At 44.4% G+C, this 20,695-nt stretch overlaps 1 protein-coding gene across 1 annotated transcript in view; it reads left to right on the top strand.

Moving 5' to 3' along the window:
- The window catches only part of col14a1a (collagen, type XIV, alpha 1a), a gene marked incomplete at both ends in the record, with an annotated part of 77,123 nt that overhangs the window by 4,778 nt on the left and 51,650 nt on the right, over positions 1-20,695 (top strand). The window contains 11 exons of the mRNA XM_080856173.1: positions 1,656-1,799; positions 2,608-2,697; positions 15,488-15,643; positions 15,863-15,982; positions 16,955-17,119; positions 17,778-17,939; positions 18,272-18,432; positions 18,942-19,071; positions 19,255-19,397; positions 19,963-20,092; positions 20,374-20,513. Of these exons, the coding sequence (XP_080712299.1) occupies positions 1,656-1,799; positions 2,608-2,697; positions 15,488-15,643; positions 15,863-15,982; positions 16,955-17,119; positions 17,778-17,939; positions 18,272-18,432; positions 18,942-19,071; positions 19,255-19,397; positions 19,963-20,092; positions 20,374-20,513 (1,541 nt within the window). The remainder of the gene's footprint in view (positions 1-1,655; positions 1,800-2,607; positions 2,698-15,487; positions 15,644-15,862; positions 15,983-16,954; positions 17,120-17,777; positions 17,940-18,271; positions 18,433-18,941; positions 19,072-19,254; positions 19,398-19,962; positions 20,093-20,373; positions 20,514-20,695) is intronic.

Genomic DNA, 20,695 nt, shown 5'->3' on the forward strand with positions numbered 1-20,695 from the left:
GTAGAGGCGTTCAAGAACCCTGCCTGCTTTTGCTGTCAGATATCTGCTCTTGCTGTTCCGTGTTCGCTGAGCTCAGGCCAAAATGCGCAACAGAGCTGGCAGATAAGAGTTGTCATAAATGAAAAGGCCCATCATATCCTGTGGAGTGTTTTTGTCGAGACAGGTCACTGCTCTCCCACTTTTTTGTCAAGCAAGCCTTGTCCAGGGAAGGACTCCTCCCATCGTCAGCGAAAAAATGCTTGGCTAAAGTGCCCGATTACATTAAACACAAATAAACTTCAATGTCTAGGGCTTATCAAAAATCTCTCCAGCCCTCTAAAGCCAGTGCCTCAATATTTTTCCCAGTGAGCTTTTTCAGTGAGCAAGTGACCAATTTCATGAATGACTGCCAAACATACTTTTCATGATCAAAGGCGCTCCCACACACTGAGATAATGTTCATTGGGCTGCTGTGCCTCAGAGACATCAGGCCCATTTTCATACTTCTGTATTGCTGGTGCCCCAGTATGGCACACTGCTGTCCCTAGCACTTTTCCCCCTCAGTTCCCCGTGTGCCACAATCTGCAGACTCATCACCCTACATGTAGATACTTACTTCAACAGTCTACTTCTTACTCTTCCCTGACCTCCCTAACACAAAGCCCCCTTAGTGTTGCTGATAAGGCAATCCTCTCCTCGTCTCCTCCCACCCCCACCTCAACCTCTGATTGATCTTCATGCACTGCCAGATTTAAATGAGTCTGATTTGTCAATAATCGGAAAGGTGAAGGACGCCAAGTGTTCCTGTGAGGGCTCAGCTGAGTGAACTGCTCATACTGTCTTTGTGTTGGGATAAACCATTAGCATGAGGTTAAGTTGAGCAGGCAGCCTGTTAAGCGGCTAATGTAAGACGATATGCTCGCGGGGTGATTTTTCTACACACTACTGCTTGTGTGGATGGGGTCCCAGGAGAGAAATGTATCTCTCTGCTTTGCCATCCATAACTTGTACTCAGCTTTGCACTGTAGAAATATGTGGAATGGATAGCCAGACCCATCCTGGAAAATTGAAAATTTGTTGCGAGGTCCAAATACTACTTAAACACACTAAATGAGCTCCTAAAACCTAAACCAAACATATGTGAATGTGGTTCTGCCATCTCCCCTCTACACAAAGTACAGTGGGTGAATATCCCCCTCCAGTATTGCATATCTGTAGATAAATGCATATTTGGGGGTCACAGCTCAAAAGCAGAGAATTAGGAAATGTCCCCCACTAAAGACCTGTAGACACAGTATAGCTTATCTCTCATGGAGCATTTTGCTCACTATGTTATCCAGCTGCTGATAACATCAGTGTTCCTCAGGATTAGTGTAAAATGGAAGACTGACAGCACCATAAACCATATACCAACTTACTGTTGATCTACCATTTGTATTTGGGCATCCCCTCATGTCTCCTTGTCTCTTGTCAGACACATTTTAAGTGTGTGATTCTCTTCTCATTTTCTTCATTTGGTAGTGCAGACTGCACAGACTCTCTTTCCACAATGATAATCCGTGAGCTTGACCTTGCAAGCGTTGGAAAGGGAGGGAGATTTGTTAGGTTTGTTGAAGATAAGGGAGAGAGATGCCATTGGTATGCATGCTAATCTCACACCCTTTATTCTATTGCAGGTGGAGAGGAGCAAGAGCTGTTTGTACCAAAAGGAGAGAATAAAGTGGTGCTGACTGATATTATTCCTGTGAAGCAGTATGTGTTCAAGGTTTTTGCGATGAGTGGGCGGCAGCAAAGTAAAGCACTTCAAGGGAAATATCCAGGTAATCCAGGTTATGCTTTTATTCAATTTTATGCAAATCTGCCAAATTATTTAAGTTATTAGTTAGTTCCCTGTACAATTCTCTTGTAAAATCTAGAAACAAACTGTTGTCTTAATTCACACTTATGCAGACACAAACACACACACACACACACACACAATGGAAACAGAACATACGTACATACATACATGTAGACACATAAAGAGAGTGCAGATTGATCGATGATTTCATTTTTACCACGAGAAGAGATCACCTTGCCTATGTAGTCTTCGTATAAATCTTTTCTCCTGGTGGGATACTGAAACTACAGTTGTACAATGACCTGTTCCCCCGGACAAGATTTATGAAAGATTGTCTCATGAATTAAATGTGTGTCATGTAAATAAACACGTACATAAACACAAATAGTTAGCACACTATTTTCACACAGTTTGGTGCCTTATATTCTGAGTGCATAGATGGAATAAAACATTGCTGTTCAAACAGATCTGGCTCTTGCCTTGCAGTAGATTGTCAAGCTTAACATCACTGGCAGAGCTAATTCCTTGTGTAGAGCAACCCCTAGTACTTTACGCTTGATGGATTGCACTGCAGTGTGGCAACCTGGTAAATGCACCTGTCAGGCATACAGATAAACAGCTATGCAACTATAAAGTGTTCATAGAAGGGCTTATTGTTTTGTTCTCTCTTGTCACGATTAACAAAGTATCACTAACTGAGGAGTGATATATTTAACTGTATAAATAATATGATGATAACATATTGACATGATATTTTCTCTTCTTTATGTTGTCTCTACCTACCCCAGGTAAAGAGAGAGACCCTGAGAGAGGGGGGGTTGAGCCCCAGGACCGCAGGGAGTCTGCCCCCGTTGAAGACCTCAATGAGATATCTGGAGGTAGGAGGCATCTCTTCAGGCCCTGTGCTGTCACGTGGAGAACCGCAGCCAGGCCAGTCCAGAGGGAGAGTGAGAGTGGGCTGACTCTGCAAAGCTCTTATTGCAAACGGTCAGACGAATGACTCATGCAAGGACATGAGGGGGTTTGGGATGCACTGTCTCCTCTTGTCTGGTCCCCGCTGTGTTCCCATTCTGTGCTGTTATGCCCATGGTTTCGTGAAAAGACAGCGGAGAGGAAGGTTTTTAAGGGAAAGGCCTTGAGGCTTAATCTGAAATTTAATTTGTTGATTTCCTTGTTGGATCGGCTATGTAACCACATCGGCCAAGCTGTATGTGTGTGTGTGTGAGTGTGTTTGTTTTTCCTGTACCACAGACACTCCGGGGGATGTAGTTCCCACTGCAGCCATGATGCACAACAAGAGCTGCATTATGGGTGCTGCATTATTATACAGTGCCTTGAAAACAAAAAACACGTGGAAGAGTCAGCAAACATACTCCTGCCAGATAGTTGTGGGATGGGTACCCATGTAAAAATATTGTCACATCAAATCAGAGAGGAGAACAGTCTTGGCACATGCAAACTGTATTTGTGTTGCAATGCATCCTAAGTCCTAAATCATATTCATATGGCTCTGGAATTTGAACGCTACAATAACAGTTGCCGCTAGCATTTTGTTTTAAAGTGCTGGAAAGTGTGTGCCACAGTCTAGCTTGGTCACTGCATATATTTCAGATCAAGCGAGTGCGCGTTGAGGTCGCTGAGAGACCATGAACAGAATGAGAAAGTGTAAGAATGCCCAATCACTTGTGTGCTTTGGAACTGGGGACACAGTGCAGGTTATCTGTGGCTATTCATTATTTAAACACCGGGAAAAGCAATCCTCTGCTGCTCCAGGACTCAGGCAAATATTTCCCCCTTGCCTTGGATGGGTTGTTTGTCTTGCCTGTGGGGCTTTTTGTTGCAAGGCCATGCATTTGCTATGAGTCAGTTGGCTCCAAAACCTACTTGAGATCTTAAATTTTGGGATACCTCTCTGTTAGCCTGCCAAATCACAGGGGTTTAAAGAAAATCTTCCTTCCCAAGAAGTTGAAAGAGAGGGAAAGCTTAGCTATGCCAGGCTTTCTTCAAAGTAATTAATGAAATGATGTGGCACATCCACCCTCAGCAGGAGGCTGATCTCTGTAAGTACATCACAGTGCAAGATGAGGAGGGCTGATGCTCTCCGACTTTTAAGGGGGCAGGGCTAATCCTGGTTGACATATGCTGGGCATTTCATTCCCAGGCTAGGAGTAGCATCATTCACTTCACAAAAATAATTAAGATGGTCCACCTTAACCATAACAACGTTTAGTGGTCTAGTTCATCAGAAATCACTTTGACGCAATAACATATGAAGTAGCTTCCAGCTATTTTCCAAAGATAGTCTGTGAATATTGTTTGTTACTGCCAAACATAACACAGTGTGAAATGAAAGAGTGTCTTTTGTTGGTTCTGCTGGCGAAAAATAGCTGCGGTCCTTGCAACATCATGAAATATGCTATAGAAAATAAACAGGGAGTTAGACGCAGCGCCATTTGATAATTTCCTTCACTGCTTTTCAGTCCGTCTGAGACGCACGTACACTGGAGTGCAAACTGTCTGAGCTGGCCCTTCTCATGCTGTATCACAAGATCAGGCTTGTCAATGTGTGTGTGTGTGTGTGTGTGTGTGTGTGTGTGTGTGTGTGTGTGTGTGTGTGTGTGTGTGTGTGTGTGTGTGTGTGTGTGTGTGTGTGTGTGTGTGTCTGTGTGTGTGTGTGTGCGTGTGTTTCTCCCCCTGGGCCGAAACCCAAGAGGACAGCCCGAAATCAAACGGCTATCTGGAGATCTGAGACCAGTGGGCAGTGAAATGCTCGTTTGAATACCTCAAAGGTGAGGCGCCTTGTTTGAAAACCCCTGCGCCTCAGTGACCATTGACTCTTTCAAACATGTTTGCCTCTCTGTCTGACATCCGCAGAAAAAAAGTCCCCCCACCCATAAATCAAAGGCTCCTTAGTCCGCTTTCATTTCGAACTTATCACATGTTTTGTTCCGAGCACTCTGGGTGGCAATTCTGTCCTATCTGTTCCTATATTAAAGGACATCCCGCTCAGCTGCTGATTCCTGATTCCGCGCCAGCAGCCCTGCCCCCTCCTCTGTTGTTCACTTGTGAAATGACTCCGTACTCCCGTGGGAGGCCAAGGATGGGAACCTGACTCTCCGTCCGAGAGGTGCAATATCCACACAAAAAAAGGCAATTTGTTTGAACCCCTTAGCCTCTCCCCATCCTCCCCAAAAATCCTGTTAAGTTTACCAGAGGGCTGTCTGCGCCCAGGCTTGCAGTGCAAGCAGCCAGAGGGCAGAGGTCTCGTCCATCAAACACATAACCCAGTTAAGAGAGGAACAGAGGGGGGCACTGATAATGGTTTTTACTTACCCTCTTTGTTGGGGGGTGCAAGTTTTCTGCAGGGCGGTAGGGTTTGTTACTGAGGAATGTAGTGACGTGCAATGTTTGCTTCCTGGCGTGGAGGCAGGTTAGATCCCCCTCACACACACACACACACACACACACACACACACACACACACACACACACACACACGCACACACACACATACACACACACACACACACACACACACACACACACACACACACACAAACACATAGACACCATCACCTCCACCTGAAACCTGCTGTAAATGTAGGGGGAATGGTTGGACTGAAAGATTGAATCTTTTTCACTACTTTTGAAGTTCGCTTAGCAAAAATACATTTTGTAATTTCCAGCTTTGAACAAACATTTAAAATCTCTGCCAAAGGTGCATGAGTGAGAAGAAAGGAAGTCATCACTAAGAATGCTAATTTGAGCCAACTGAACAGGTGCCCGATAAGAAGTGTTGTACGTCCGTCTCTCTTGAATAAGGTGTCAGAGAATATTCCCACATTTCGCTCCCTCGCACCGAGTCTTCTCGTCTGTCTGGGTGCTGTCACTCAGAGCCACGGCTGGAGCTCAGTGAAGCAGGAGAAAAAAAGCAAGAGATACTACTTCTCTTCTGCATTGCATGTTTAAACCTCACGAGAATTTATGTTCGTTTTCACTTGTGAAACGTTGAATCAACAAGTCAGAATTGTCGTTTTATATAAGTCTCTGGCAATTATCATGTTCTTAGAAAAGACACTTGTTATAAGCTGTGTGCGAATTAGTTAATTTTTTACCTTGCATATGTTGGGCTCTAATTGGATATTGATTCAATGTGCTTATTCAAATGTTTTACTTCCCTTTGTCTTATGGCAGGGTAAAAACACTCTCCACAGTTTTACTGACAGGATTATCTCAGATTACAGCCCTGCTGTGAATTCTGGCTCAAAACTAGAGTTCCTGCTTAATCTGGGTTTGATTGAATGTTTCTAGATTAATTTGACCCAGTGACCGTGTCATAACAGAAAGCGTGCCATGTGGTAAACATTGGGAGCTTTCCCGCAGGCAGTTGTGGCACACTGTGGATTTATCATCTTACAGGGGCAGCCTCAGCCCCCGCCTGCTTCAGTGCAGATGCAGCTGTTATAGAGTGATGTCTTTCTGCATGACTGGATGGATGGATGGATGAGGGAACAGATGCATGGAATACTCTTTTCCTCTCTCGTGTTCTGTTTCTTGTGTGGCGTGCCTTTACTTGCCCCCTATTAGTCTCTATTGTCTGTGTGCTCAGGACTATAGGGGCAGTGTTACTGCATCCCTGAGGTCATGTGGTAAATGCTGTAGGGCCCTGTTGGACTCCTCCCCCTCTCCTACCCCCAACATGTCTCTGGACTGGGAACACAGAGGCGTGTCACTTCCCTTGTAGAGGACTCTTTGAGCACAGAGTAGCCCCTTTACAGGTGTTGACATGGGGATTAGTAGATGTTATATGGCAGCCATGAATCACCTGCTCTAACTGATGCCATTATAGTCTTTAGTGGCGGGGTGGGTGGGGTATACAGATGTGGAAATACTTTCTTCATCATATCAGTGGAAGGGTTTGTTTGGTTAATAAGAAATGGCGAAACATTGCAGTCACTGTGTATTGCAGTCACTTTTTTACCATGGAAGATCAGAAATGTTTTGTGATGAATTACCATTTGCCCTGATCCAATGAGATCACATTGTAAGAGGAAAGGTTGATCCTGGGAAGCTGTTTTCTGTGACAGAACCCAGCAATGTAGGTAAAATGCTGTTTGATTCTGCCAAGAGAGTCTATCCTGACTGCAAATGGGTATTTCTTAAAGCAATGACCCAGGTCTCACCTCATGGTACAGAGAGGGATGATTTAATTGACCAGGAATACCGCCCTTTAAATTGCCATCTTAGGCTCATGATCTGAAGGGCATTAAAAACACTTGAATGCAGTCTGTGAAGCTTAATTTATACTTATGTCGCCGACACTTTTGAAATGGTCGCCAGATATGATGGGCCCTATAGTGCAAGCTAGTAACTAGTCATGAGGCACGCAGACACACCATTGGCGTATATATATATTTTAACAACAATGTGTTGGATTTTACGGTCGAATTAGTTACTTCAGCTATTGTATTGGGAAAGTAGACAGGTCAAGCGATCAGAAACATGGATAGTGCTTTGACTCGCGGTAGCGTAAACAGACAGTCAAAGTGCTGAAACATTATTAAAACACTGATGAAAGGCATTATTTGGTGCGGCGGCACAAACAGCACACACACATACACAATAAAATAGATGCTCGGCGGTGACCTGACTCCAAAAGTATAACAACCTGTTAAATAATGGCTCGGCAGTTTGAAGGATAGGAGTTTTGCGGGAAACGTTATTGCTATGTCCCTGTTGTAGTGGTCATTAGCTCGCAGGCAATGATGAGCTATATGACAGCACAGACATCGCTTTCTTTACCAGAAGCTTTTTAAAAAATGGAAAAAGGGAGAAGTGAAGTAGAAGTTGAAGGTCCTTTTAAAGGACATGCTGAAAGTGTACAGGTGTTATCTGCCTTGCTGCGTCAGGCATGATAGATGAGATTTTGACACTGCAAATTATCACAGGACAGAGGTGGGGAGGAGGCTTCGGTGCTCCAGCACAGTCACTTTAATGAGCTGCTGAGGCCAGACTGCACCTGTGCTTTACTCACATGAAAATAGCATGGAACACAGCCGTGATTTTTATTAGAGGATTAACACTGGAATAACAAGAGACTGGGCATCTTGCAAATACGAAATAGTAAAGTTGTATCTAATTCTTCAACTCTTCCAATTGGGTTTTTCCAACTAGCAGTATAATTGCAATATTGCAAACTTCTAAATAATGTTCAATGCTGTCAACTCAAATATGTTTGTTTCACATTTCTTATCTACGACGGCTTTGCACTCAGTCATAGTAGTGTTAAAGTACAGTGAAAAGCAACCGAATGAAGGCTTATGGTAATTAATAACATGCCAATTAGGGGTGAAGATCTTAAATAACAGAGTATCACTTCTAAGACCCCTCTTTGAGATGAGCTTGTGAACAGGTGTGAGTAGCTCAGGATGCTCCGAGTGTGCTCCGGAGTGTGTGTTTCCAGAGTGTGCTCCGGAGTGTGTGTTTCCAGAGGGTGCTCCGGAGTGTGTGATTCCAGAGTGTGTGTTTCCAGAGGGTGCTCCAGAGTGTGTGTTTCCAGAGGGTGCTCCGGAGTGTGTGATTCCAGAGTGTGCTCCGGAGTGTGTGATTCCAGAGTGTGCTCCGGAGTGTGTGTGATTCCAGAGTGTGCTCCGGAGTGTGTGTGTTTCTAGAGGGTGCTCCGGAGTGTGTGATTCCAGAGTGTGTGTTTCCAGAGGGTGCTCCAGAGTGTGTGATTCCAGAGTGTGCTCCGGAGTGTGTGATTCCAGAGTGTGCTCCGGAGTGTGTGTGATTCTAGAGGGTGCTCCGGACTAGTGTGTGATTCCAGAGTGTGCTCCGGAGTGTGTGATTCCAGAGTGTGCTCCGGAGTGTGTGTGTTTCCAGAGGGTGCTCCGGAGTGTGTGTGTTTCCAGAGTGTGTGATTCCAGACTGTGCTCCGGAGTGTGTGTGTTTCCAGAGTGTGCTCCGGAGTGTGTGTTTCCAGAGGGTGCTCCGGAGTGTGTGTGTTTCCAGAGGGTGCTCCGGAGTGTGTGTGTTTCCAGAGGGTGCTCTCGAGGGCGACTGAGCCCACAGCATGCCCAGTTGGTTAATGAGATACCCTCTATCAAGAGGACACTCTCCCCTACCCTTCACGCTGAGAGGCAGAGAGGAGGAGGAGGAGGGCACCGGTGGCGGTGTCTGCTGATACGGTACATTGTGTGCTGCGTCCTTCTCTGTAGTCACAAACCGCGCATCAGTGATCTTCATTACCTGCACTTGGTTCAGGGGACCTCCCTAGAGATACGCCAGGTAGCACATAACTACAAAGTACGGGTTGCACAACTTCCAGAAAGGTAGAATGTGCAATCGACCATTACAGTCATGAAGAAATTACTTCTTGTCGGGACGTTCTTCCACATGTGGCAATACCTACAAGACATTGAAGAACAGATATATTTTATATATATATAATATAAATATACTGTCTATATCATATACATCCAAAGTTTTCTCCATATGTGGGACAACTTTTGACTGATTGAGGCAGTGAGCTGTGCTGCCCTCCTGGGTCATCCACTTGAGCCACAGATTAGGACTGCAATTACATTCATTACCTTGCTACAGCCATGTAAGAGGAGATGTATCTTGAGGATTTCAAAGAATATTGTGAGAAGTACCCTGGGGATACAGTGGCTAAAAGGATGAAGATGTTTCCAATTGAAGCTGCCTTTCTTTTTTCTTTATTTTTTAAGGTTCTGACAAATTGACACCAAGACACTGAATTATTAAACAGCAAAATGATTTACATGCATGTTGTCAAAGTAATGGCCTTTGTCATTATTTGTTTGATTCATCAGTAATGTAAAAATCTGTGGGACAATGGCAATTTGGAGAACTGAGACCTTGCATGTTTCTTTTCTTTGATATTCCACATTTTGAGTGGTCACTGATTGCTCTTCGGGAAATGAAGGTCTCAGTTGGTGAAGAACACATTAATACTGGGTGTGGATGGCACTACATACTGTATATCTAAAGTTGGTCTGAATTGAATTATTGGATCTGTATCTGTCAAGGCATTACTATATAGAGTAAACTTAGAGTTGTTTATGTCTGTCCTATAGCTGCTTGCATTATCAAATTCAGATTTCTTATGTAATAAATCCCTTTTATTTAATTGCTTCTGCTGACATATTGACTTACCTTGAGGTCTTGGCATGTTTGCTGACTGACTATGGTGTATGGCTGCTTTTCTAGTGGGGCCTGCACTGTGTGACTGTTTGAACCTCTTCAGTCTATAAATGTTTAAGTTACAATAAACAAAGACATTTGTGCGTCTTTTGTAGACGCCTTTACCCACGCCTCTAGTACAAAGGGTGTGAAGTGGTTTAAAGAGTAACCTCTGACTTAAGATTTCTACCTACACACTGAGACATATCATTGAGTGTTTCTCAAGAGCTAGTCTAGCTATAGATCTGGTCCTACAGAATGAATATGCTCATATTGACACAAAGACTCTCAGAAAGCAAGGAAACGCTTGGCATGTTTGGCAATTGGCACATGTATCAGTCTCTTGGTTGCTTTGGAAAGTAGAATGTAATGCAACTGTGTATGCACTGTGTGTGTGTGTGTGTCTATATGTGAGCATGAAGGCTGAATGGGAAATTGATGGTGACACTGTCTGACTGTCCTGGGGCATAGTGAGACTGAACCGTAGCCCACGCAATCCTAGACTTTCTCTCTCTCGCTCTCTCTCTCTTTCCTTCTCTCTGCATTTCTCTCTCTCCTGTGTGTGTGTGTGTCTGTGTGTGTGCTCGAGCGTGCGCATGCACTCGACAATCCCATCCATTTGACTTGTGGCACGGCAGCAACAGTCTGTTCTTCTTCTTCAAAAAAAGCAGTGGTCTGAGTGTGAGAAACACAAGTAAGTCTGCAAAATAAAATAAATATGTTACCCAAATTAAAATACGCTCAATTCCATTCCCAGATAGAGAGAGCTCAACTGTAAATCACTACTGTCTGGGAGAAACGGGGGATTGAAAAAAAAAAACTAAAAGAGAAGGAAAAACCCGCACAGGAATGCCCTGGACCATATAAATGGGGTTAGACTCTGCGTACTTTCAATGATTAAATGGACCAAATGTGCTATCACCGAATTAGTAAGGAGGGGGGGGTTGGAGGGTCAGGGGAGGACTGGGGATGGGGTTGACAGCACCATTTAGCAGCAGTGGGGAGGGAGATGGGAAGTCTAATGTCTTTTCCACAAGGACAGACAGGGTGAAATCAGAGTTCAGGCAGAGGCTTTGCTGACCTTCAGAGGCTGGGATTAGAGAGTAATCAGGGCTGCACCACAATTACTTCAAGCTAAAGAAGAGGAGTACGGGGTGTAGGGGGCAGAGAGAAGCCGCACACACACACACACACACACACACACACACACACACACACACACACACACACACACACACACTCACATACTGTAGCACATAGCACTCCCACAGACACGTCCGGCAGTAAGTGATTTCAGCCGAGCATATGTGAGGTAATTTGGGTCTCTTTGCCAGATTGAGAGTGAGAGAAAGGCTCTTTGTCCTGGAATCTTCAATGAGACTGATAAAGTCAAAGTTTCCTGGTCTTCTGTCAAGTCGTTATTTGTTTGTGTCTCATTGAGGCAAACCTGAAAACACAAGATGCCCTTTACGGAGGATGTAGCATGTCCCCAAGGTTCTAAAGGGCAGGAATGAGAAAGTGATCCCTCCATGGTTATTTTTCTTGAAGTCTACCCCTGTTCATATCCACCCCATACTGTGCCATGAGTCTATAACAAAGAAGGCTTCTCTTTAGGGTTTTCTGTGTGTGTGCATGCATATGTGTGTTTGTGTGTGTGTGCGTGTGTACATGTTTGATTATCTGCGTCCTCGTGCACGGTTACCCAAAGGAGGCGGCTCTCACTGATGTCAGTGTCCTGAGCATCTGTGGTATTGAGTAGGGAAGAAACAGGAGCAGTAGCTATGGTGTGGTGTGAGACAGACAGACAGACACACACACACACACACACACACACACACACACACACACACACACACACACTCACTCACACTCACACACACACACACACACACACACACACACACACACACACACACACACACACACACACACACATACACTGTGGTTGTCTGCAGGAAGTAGCAGTGTAATATAATGCCTTGAAGAAGCTAGACACATCAGCCCTCTCCCTCTGCTCAATAACTTAAACACTGCTAGGAGGAGAAGCATCTCTGACGATAGTGTTTTTACAAGACCTCTAGCCTTTAGACAGCACCACTTAGGAATATTGTGTGTTTGTGTGTGTGTGTGTGTGTGTGTGTGTGTGTGTGTCGGTAATGTAGTGTCTTGTGTTTCAACGCTCTCTTTCTCTCTCTCTCTCTCTCTCAATCTCTGTCTCTCTCTCTGTCTCATTCCCTTTCTCTCTCAATCTCTCTCTCATAGTTAGGATTGTTCGCCCACAGTTCTGTTTAGTGTACATTTGAGCACGCATTCCAGCCAGGGGTCAAATGGTCTCAGTGGTCTCTATATGCCAGTTTTGAGACATGAGCCATGGTAAAAATATGCAACAATCAGTAGCAAAAATGCTAAATGTTTCTTGTGAGAGTACCATTTTTTTCTGTTTAGAGGACACATTTGGTGTGTGAAACTCACAAACTCACAAACTTTCAGCTGTGAATCAGATGCCACTGCAGTTGGCATTACTTACATTTCTTAGAAACAAGCTTGTGAAAGATATCCCATAGTTTTTGCTATCACTATGTGATGTAACTGAACCACACCATAGGAATTGCATTGGCCTGAGTTTCCTTTATATTTATATTTCCGTTATATTATATTTAGTTTGTCTCTTGTTTGATTCGCGTGACTTCTGGAAAGATGACTTACAAGCAGCACCATAGCTGTGGGCCATGTCCTCGCAGCGGAAGACTGTGCTAGCCAGGGGATTCTAATTAAGCCTGACTAAAAAAATTGCAATCCCTCCAATGTTGCGTTGAATTTGTTTTCCATATGTTTCCCATCAGCTGTCTATAAATGTCAATACACTCCATTCATCAGTTCTTTGAAGGGTTGAGCAGCACAATTGTAACAGGGTTCTGCTTATTTTCACTGCACATGTGTAATGCATTGGGCCATGGCTCTGACATGACTCTCAGGTTCTCATTGATTTGACCTTGTCTTGACCTTGCCTTGCTTGGTCTAACTTCAGAGGTGGGATGTAGAGGAGAGAGGAGTCCCACCGCTAGTTAATCTCTAGGCTTTAATCTGAATTTAAATCAATGCAGCATAGATCCCAGTGGGGTCTCATTCCCTCTCCTCTGACCCGAGCCCCACATCCACTCTCACACGCCTGTGTGTGTGTGTGTGTGTGTGTGTGTGTGTGTGTGTGTGTGTGTGTGTGTGTGTGTGTGTGTGTGTGTGTGTGTGCAATGTGTAAGATGTGTGTACAGTTGGTAAGGCCTAATGTGTCATGCATCATGTCTCTCTTTCTCTGTTCTATTTGTTTTCTGTGGGTTTGACATACATTGGACCTTATTATTAGTGTGTTGATAGTTAACTGTATGGTAGGTGTGGAGAATGAATGTATTTATTACTATTATGCAACAGTACAAGGCATATTAGCAAGCATTGCTGCATGAATGATAAGTAATAAGGGCATAATCTAATGTCAAAATATAATCTGAGAGGATTAAGCATAATTAATGTACGTACATATTTGTTAGCTAACTATGTTGTAAAACAAAGCTAATTTGTTTGCTAACTATGCAAATTATATTGCAAGCTGGCATTACTAAAAAATACATTGTTACATCTGCAAATTTGGTTCTGCAAATACTCTATACTGATACCCTGCATAATGGGTTGTATGTGTGTGTTTATGGTTGGGCAGTTGTTATACTGTATATTGGTTAGGTTATTGGGTATGACTACTTGCATGTGTAAGTGAGAGGATAAGTCTCTGTGTTTTTTTTTACATTTTTTAACCAATGATGTGTGAAACATTAGCCACTATGCATGACCACCTGCTGTCTATGTGCCCCCAAAATGTTGTTCTGACGATACAAAGTATTGGGAGGGAATGGGTTCCACACTCACACACAGCCCTCACATGCAGCAGACACTAAATTATGAGTCATGCATGCATAGAAATGAGCAACCACTGGATTTTTCATTCAGCTGTATTAAGCTTCAAATTATATTTCTGAATCTGGTGCGGACTTCTGTGACCTCATAGCTGGTTACAGCCATGCCTGTGTGGCTTAGCACAGCAATGCTTCTGTCAGTGTGTGTGTGTGTGTGTGTGTGTGTGTGTGTGTGTGTGTGTGTGTGTGTGTGTGTGTGTGTGTGTGTGACTTAGATTATGCTTAGCGTTGCAATGCGAAGTTTCATCAAATTATTTTTGTCCTGTACATTTCTTTGTATTAAAACATTTAAATGGCTGAATGGCTATATAAAGTAATGGTCAGACTTCTTCAGGAAAATCTCTTTGAGACTGGGTCTAAATTATTCAGTGTTAATTCATGTCCTGTTCTGATATATGTGATTTGTGTGTAGATGTGTAGGACTTCGTTCTAACAGTCTTCTGTGTTTTCTCTGGAAGCATTTATAAGCTCTTCGGTAGCAGTTGCCCTTGTTCCAATTCTAAGCTGATATAAAAATAAACATACTTCCATTTTAGATAACAGCAACACAAACAACCGAAGCCTTGAAGATCTATTAAAGCGCTTCTGTTGTGATATTCTGGCCATGACAGAGGTGATATATCAGCAGTGGGAGCTTTAGAAGGAGGATCATCAAATTTGTTCATTTTCAGAAATGTTCTACTGATTTGTGTCACAGAAACACGCACTGCCTTCCCCTTGTGAAGTCTGAGCACATTCTCTAATAAACACACAATTACTTACACACACCCATAATCTCTCTCTCTCTCGCTTTGTCTCCTTCTCTTGTTCTCTCGTTCTCTCGCTCTCGCTGTATTGTGACACATAGTGAGTTTGGAAATGAACCATTATGTTCTACAGTTGAAGTCTCTGCTTTTGGAGACTAGATTTACTACCTGCACTGGTACAATCAATTATCCACTATGCTGGTGTGTGCATCTGTGAGAATGAATGTGTGTGTGTGTGTCTATGGCGTCTGTGTGTGTATGTGTGTGTGTTTGTGTGTGCACGCTCAGCGGTGCTGTCCTGACAGTAGGTCGATATTTCCCACACACTCACACCACAAGGAGATCTGCAGTCTCTGGAGGATATCCGTGGTGCTGGAGTCACTTCTCAAAAGTTTGTGCTCCCTGTCCCCTAAGCTAAGCCACCGACCAAACCCAAATGCTAACGTATTCTGTCTTTGGGTTTTTTTGGTTTACATTTTGCCACAGACAAACGAATATGTAAAATGATATGTACTTCAATATTAGCTGTTTTGTTTGCTCTAGGTGGTAGGTGTCTGCTGGTAGGTGGTAGGTGTTCTTCAAAGCAGGTGTTTGTTATGCTCAGGTGGTATCTATTTCCTGAAGATGGATGCTATGAAATGCTGTGTCTCTAAACCTGCACATCAGAAGACTTTTTTTTTTGTATGTGTCCATTATTTGTTGAAAACAGCATTGTTCTGACACCGTTTTTGTTACTTTTCCCTCATCACCCGCAGCTGACCAGTTTGTGTGCTCAACTTCATCCGTTGCCGATATCGTCATCTTGGTGGACGGCTCATGGAGCATCGGCAGACTCAACTTCCGTCTCGTCAGAAACTTTCTGGAGAGCTTAGTAACTGCCTTTGATGTGGACATCAACAAGACACGGATAGGTGGGCAGACACCCATTGTTCAGAAAGTGAAATATAACACAGACATGTGGCCTTAGGTTTCACTCTATCCTGATCTCTTCATCTCTCTCTCTCTCTCTCTCTCTCTCTCTCTCTCTCTCTCTTCTCTTTCTCTCTCTCTCTCTCTCCATCTCTCTCTGAAGTGAACTGACAGTATGGAGAAGATGATAGAGATTGTTCTTTCATGTCTCCATGCTTTAGGTTTGGCTCAGTACAGTGGAGACCCCCGTATTGAGTGGCACCTCAACGCCTTTCCAACCAAAGAAACAGTGATGGATGCTGTGAAGAACCTTCCCTACAAAGGAGGCAACACCCTCACGGGTACCCTGACATTAATATTATGCTTATCTTTTGGAGAAGAACCCCTGACACCAAACCAAGTTTTTCGACCTTTGATTAACCAGTATAAACTAAAAAAGGACAAACAATGACAAGAACCAACTTGTTCACGTAGTGTCTCAGTGTTGCTATTTCCAGCAAAACACTGACTGATTGATCGGTGGGAATGCTCATCGCAGTTAAAGCAACTTAAATAGTCCTAAGAGCAGTGATCTGCCACAGCAGCTTGGCTAGCAGAGCATGGCTCTAACCCATCAATGTCACTGTTTTTCCCATGGGAGTCACAATTCATGAGTATAGTATGCCATCACTGGACTGAACACTGTTTGGGAAAAAAGTAGCAGAGATATGACTTGAGTATTTGAGTTGCTGGTATGCAATGAGAGATCACAGAAGGAGTCTTTGCGATCGAAAGTAAATATTCAGAGCAGTGCTGCCATGATGATTTGGCCTGTATAGCTGGGGTTGAGAGGAGGACACTGTGATGATTTGGCCTGTATAGCTGGGGTTGAGAGGAGGACACTGTGATGATTTGGCCTGTATAGCTGGGGATGAGAGGACACTGCAACAGCAGGGGACCTGAACAGTAGAGTGCAGCACAGGGAAACAGAAGTATGAGGTTTCATCAGGAATGTCTATGCTGTCAGGATGGAGAGATGCCTCTCAATACTTGTGTGTTCAGCGTTTAAACAGGGGACCAGAGGCTGTTGCAGCTTCAGATACCAATATTCAGCCCCTAGATATAATACTGCTTGCAGATAAGCAGTTTGTATGTATTTGTGTGCCCTTACTTGAGTGCAGGGCAGAGGTCATAGCTAATACTGTTTTAGCATCTAATATGATAATGTACAGTATGTGTAAGCTGACCTGTGTGTTCTCTTTCTGGTGTATGGTGGAGATGAAAGGCAGGATGATAGAGGAGCTAAGACTGATGCCTTTCTGTCCCCTCTTCAGGTCTCGCCCTCACCTACGTACTGGAAAACAGCTTCAAGACGGAATCTGGGGCCAGAAATGGCGTTCCCAAAATTGGCATCCTCATCACCGACGGCAAATCCCAGGATGATGTCATTCCTCCGGCCCAGAGCCTCCGGGATGCTGGCATTGAGCTTTTTGCTATTGGTATGAAAGGCTGCCATTATCACTGCCTGAAACATATCTGTGCCTCTTTGTGTTGCCCAGTGGGTCTGCTTCAAAAGGGCAAGCATTTGCACACACTGGATAAACTCAGTCGTTTACTGTGGATAGGCATTATGTACTCTTGCCAATCTGATCTTAGTATAAACTCTTGATCATATCACCCTACTCTAAAATGTGTTTTCTGTGAACTATTATGACTACGGGTGCTGAAGAATTGCAAAATGTATATCTCGCTCACCAGTGACTGAAGTCTACAGCAGTCTTGAGACGGTCAGGCAGAATCATATATACAAGACACACATTGACTGGCACAAATCTGATGTAAGCCTCTGATCCACCTGGGCGGAAATGGATATTGCAGCTCACTGGTCAGACAGACAGGGCTTCAATACCAACACCTCTGCTGCTGAAGCTACTGACGCAGCAGAAGAGACTGAAGTTGACAGTTTTGTGGGTGTATACTTGTGGATTTACTTGTGTGTGCAGAAGTGTGTGTTTTGTGTCTTTTTAAATGTATGAATACTGTGAGTATGTGTGTGTGTGGACTGTATATGTACTGTATGGAAACTTTGTGTGTGTGTGTGTGTGTGTGAATGTGTGTTTGTGTGTCATGAATACTGACATACGTTTGCATGCACAGGTGTGAAGAATGCTGATGAGAATGAGCTGCAGTCCATCGCCTCTCCGCCTCTAGGCACACACGTGTACAACGTGGCCGACTTCAACATCATGAGCTCCATTGTGGAGGGCCTAACCCGCATCGTGTGTGAGCGTGTCGAAGAACAGGACAAGGAGATCAAACGTAAGACACACACACACACAGCACGGCCCGAGAAGCTGTGTAGCCACAGCTGTCAAAATAAGAAGAGCACAGAGCAGCCAGACAGCTGAGTAAAGCTTGTTTTTAGAACAGGGAGAACAGGGAGATGTGAATTGGCAACTCGCCTCAATTACTTAAAATTTTTATTTTTTATTTTAATCAATATTATAATCAAAGGCATATAGAGTTCTGTATAGCTGTATTTAACATATGATGCATTTTATTTTAATATATGTTGTTGGTACTGAAAGTATGCATTATGGTGGCAAGGTAGCCCGCTGTTGTTTTCTCTAAGTTCAGTCCTGTGTTTGTAGGGGACCTGACCACCCCGGAGCCGGAGGGCCTTCCCCAGGACCTGGTGACCTCCGAGGTGAGGCCGCGCAGCTTCCGTGTGTCCTGGTCCCCCGCCCCTGGCAGTGTGCAGAAGTACCGCGTGGTGTACCACGCAACCAGCGGCACTCCCAATCCAGAGGAGGTGAGCGCCTGCATGAACACTACCCAGTGTCAGACATACACAACAAGACTGTGTGGTAGATGGTAGCCACCTCACCTTCATTCAGCAGTTAACATTTCATCTCAATATTAGGTGTGCATGACAGCTATGGTGTGTACAGGGATCAACATCAGATTTAGTTTGGGGGAGGGGATGGGGCTCCTGGGGGTGCTGGCCGTGGTTTCATCACCCTCAGTGGTGTGAGCACTTACAGTGTGGGAGTGAACTCACATTCTCCAGATGTGTGGGAGTATCCAGCAGCCTTTCCCAGACCTTCAGGAATCCTTTCATTATTAGAATTCTTCAGTGGCATGACACTTTCACTGAAGCCCACTTAAGCTGGATCCCCTCCAAGTGTTCTTTCTCTTTTCTCTATTCTGCCCTTCCTGTGCCTTCCTGCCCTTCTCCTCTCTTCTGTTCTCCGCCGAGAGTCTGTCAGAAGCGATGGAGATGTATGCAGGGGTGGTCATGTATTTGTGTTGTTGTTGCAGAGTGTGGTGGATGGCAGTGAGAGCTCCGTGCTCCTGACCGACCTCAACGCCCTGACTGAGTACGCCATCGCCGTATTCGCTGTCTATGTCAGCGCCAGCAGCGAAGCGCTCCGAGGCAGCCAGACCACCCGTAAGATTCCTATTTTCCCATTCTTTTGTTCCGTTCTGGCAAATGTCTCTCTGAAAGTAGTATCAATCCCATGTGAGAGAGCACAAGAGTACTCCTTGAAATATGGAAATCAAAGGCAATTGAAAAAGTAACCTTTGTGTGTGTGTGTGTGTGTGTGTGTGTGTGTGTGTGTGTGTCTTACAGTGGCCCTGCCCAGCGTGGATAGGGTGGAGCTGTATGACGTGAGCCACAGCAGCATGCGTGTGCGCTGGAGCAGTGTGGAAGGGGCTTCTGGGTACATGATCCTGTATACACCACTTACCCTAGAGGATGTAGATGAGACTGAGGTAAGCCAGATTGTTCACAACTACCAACAGTGCATCTACAGCTCACTCCTCTTTGCTACGTACAAATGCTAATCATGAATGTTTATGAGTACATAATTCCTTAAAATTATTATCAGTGAAAGGGAATATTTATTGCAGTTAATTGGTAACTTGTGATGTCCATTAGCATGCATCAGCTCACTGCCATAGGTCAGCATAGTTAGGGCTGTCATGCGTGTAGGCCTTCTCTCTCTCATGGGATAGACATCACGGCCAATCGCATATCAGTCTGTGATTTCTGGTCCCTATGGGTTTAACATGCAGCTTACTGAAAAATTATCCTATCAGGTTAAAGGCCTTTGTGCAGACACCCATGTGTTATTCCCAATGTCATTATTTCTTGGATGATTTGATTTGTCTCTTGGGGATGCCATCAGGGGATTTATGACATAAGTGTGCAACCTGTGTGTGTGTGTTTGTGTTTTTGTGTGTTTGTGTGTGTGTGTGTGTGTGTGTGTGTGTGTGTGTGTGTGTGTGTGTGTGTGTGTGTGTGTGTGTGTGTGTGTGTGTGTGTGTGTGAATACAGTTAAGATTACCAGAGTCGGTGACAGATATTCAGCTGACAGCCCTGAGCCCAGACACGGAGTACACAGTGACATTGTATGCCCTGTATGGAGACGAGGCCAGCGACCCGGCAACCACCCAGGGGACCACATGTGAGTCTGCGCTTGAGCTACCGTCTCAAGGTAGCTCATGTCCCTGTCTCCACTGACAGCTGAGGGGCAAAACACCGCTGAACTCACTCATGAAAGTTTACCACAAAGTGAAAGAAGATGTTAGACGAATGCTTTTTGGCCAAATTCTTTCTCTTTTCAAGACGCAAAGTTCTTGGAGATGTGTAGTGTTGTCTTGCTGCACTGGCCCACTATGTGACTGAGACTGTGGTTGTCTGGATAGTGCTGGTATTAGTCATCTGATTCTTATTATTCACCCACAGTGCCCTTATCCTCTCCTCGCAACCTGCGGGTCTTTGATGTGAAGCACAGTTCTGCCCAGCTGAGCTGGGACACGGCAGCTGAAGATGTTAACGGCTACCGGGTTGGATATGTCGTTACTGGAGGAATCCAAACAAACGAGGTGAGGACAGATGGATTGATTAAGGCTTTCCTCTGTGTCTTCTGTTACCCATGTTTTCTGGCAAGAATTTTACAATATAAATGTATCTCACCAGTCTGATGCAGAAAAGCATTTCTCAGCTTCTCCAAAAGTTTGATTTTGCCTGATTTTAGTTCAGGAGTAGTTATGGGTGCTTAACATGA

The sequence above is a fragment of the Sprattus sprattus genome (assembly GCF_963457725.1).
Source record: "Sprattus sprattus genome assembly, chromosome: 18".
Taxonomy (NCBI): domain Eukaryota; kingdom Metazoa; phylum Chordata; class Actinopteri; order Clupeiformes; family Clupeidae; genus Sprattus; species Sprattus sprattus.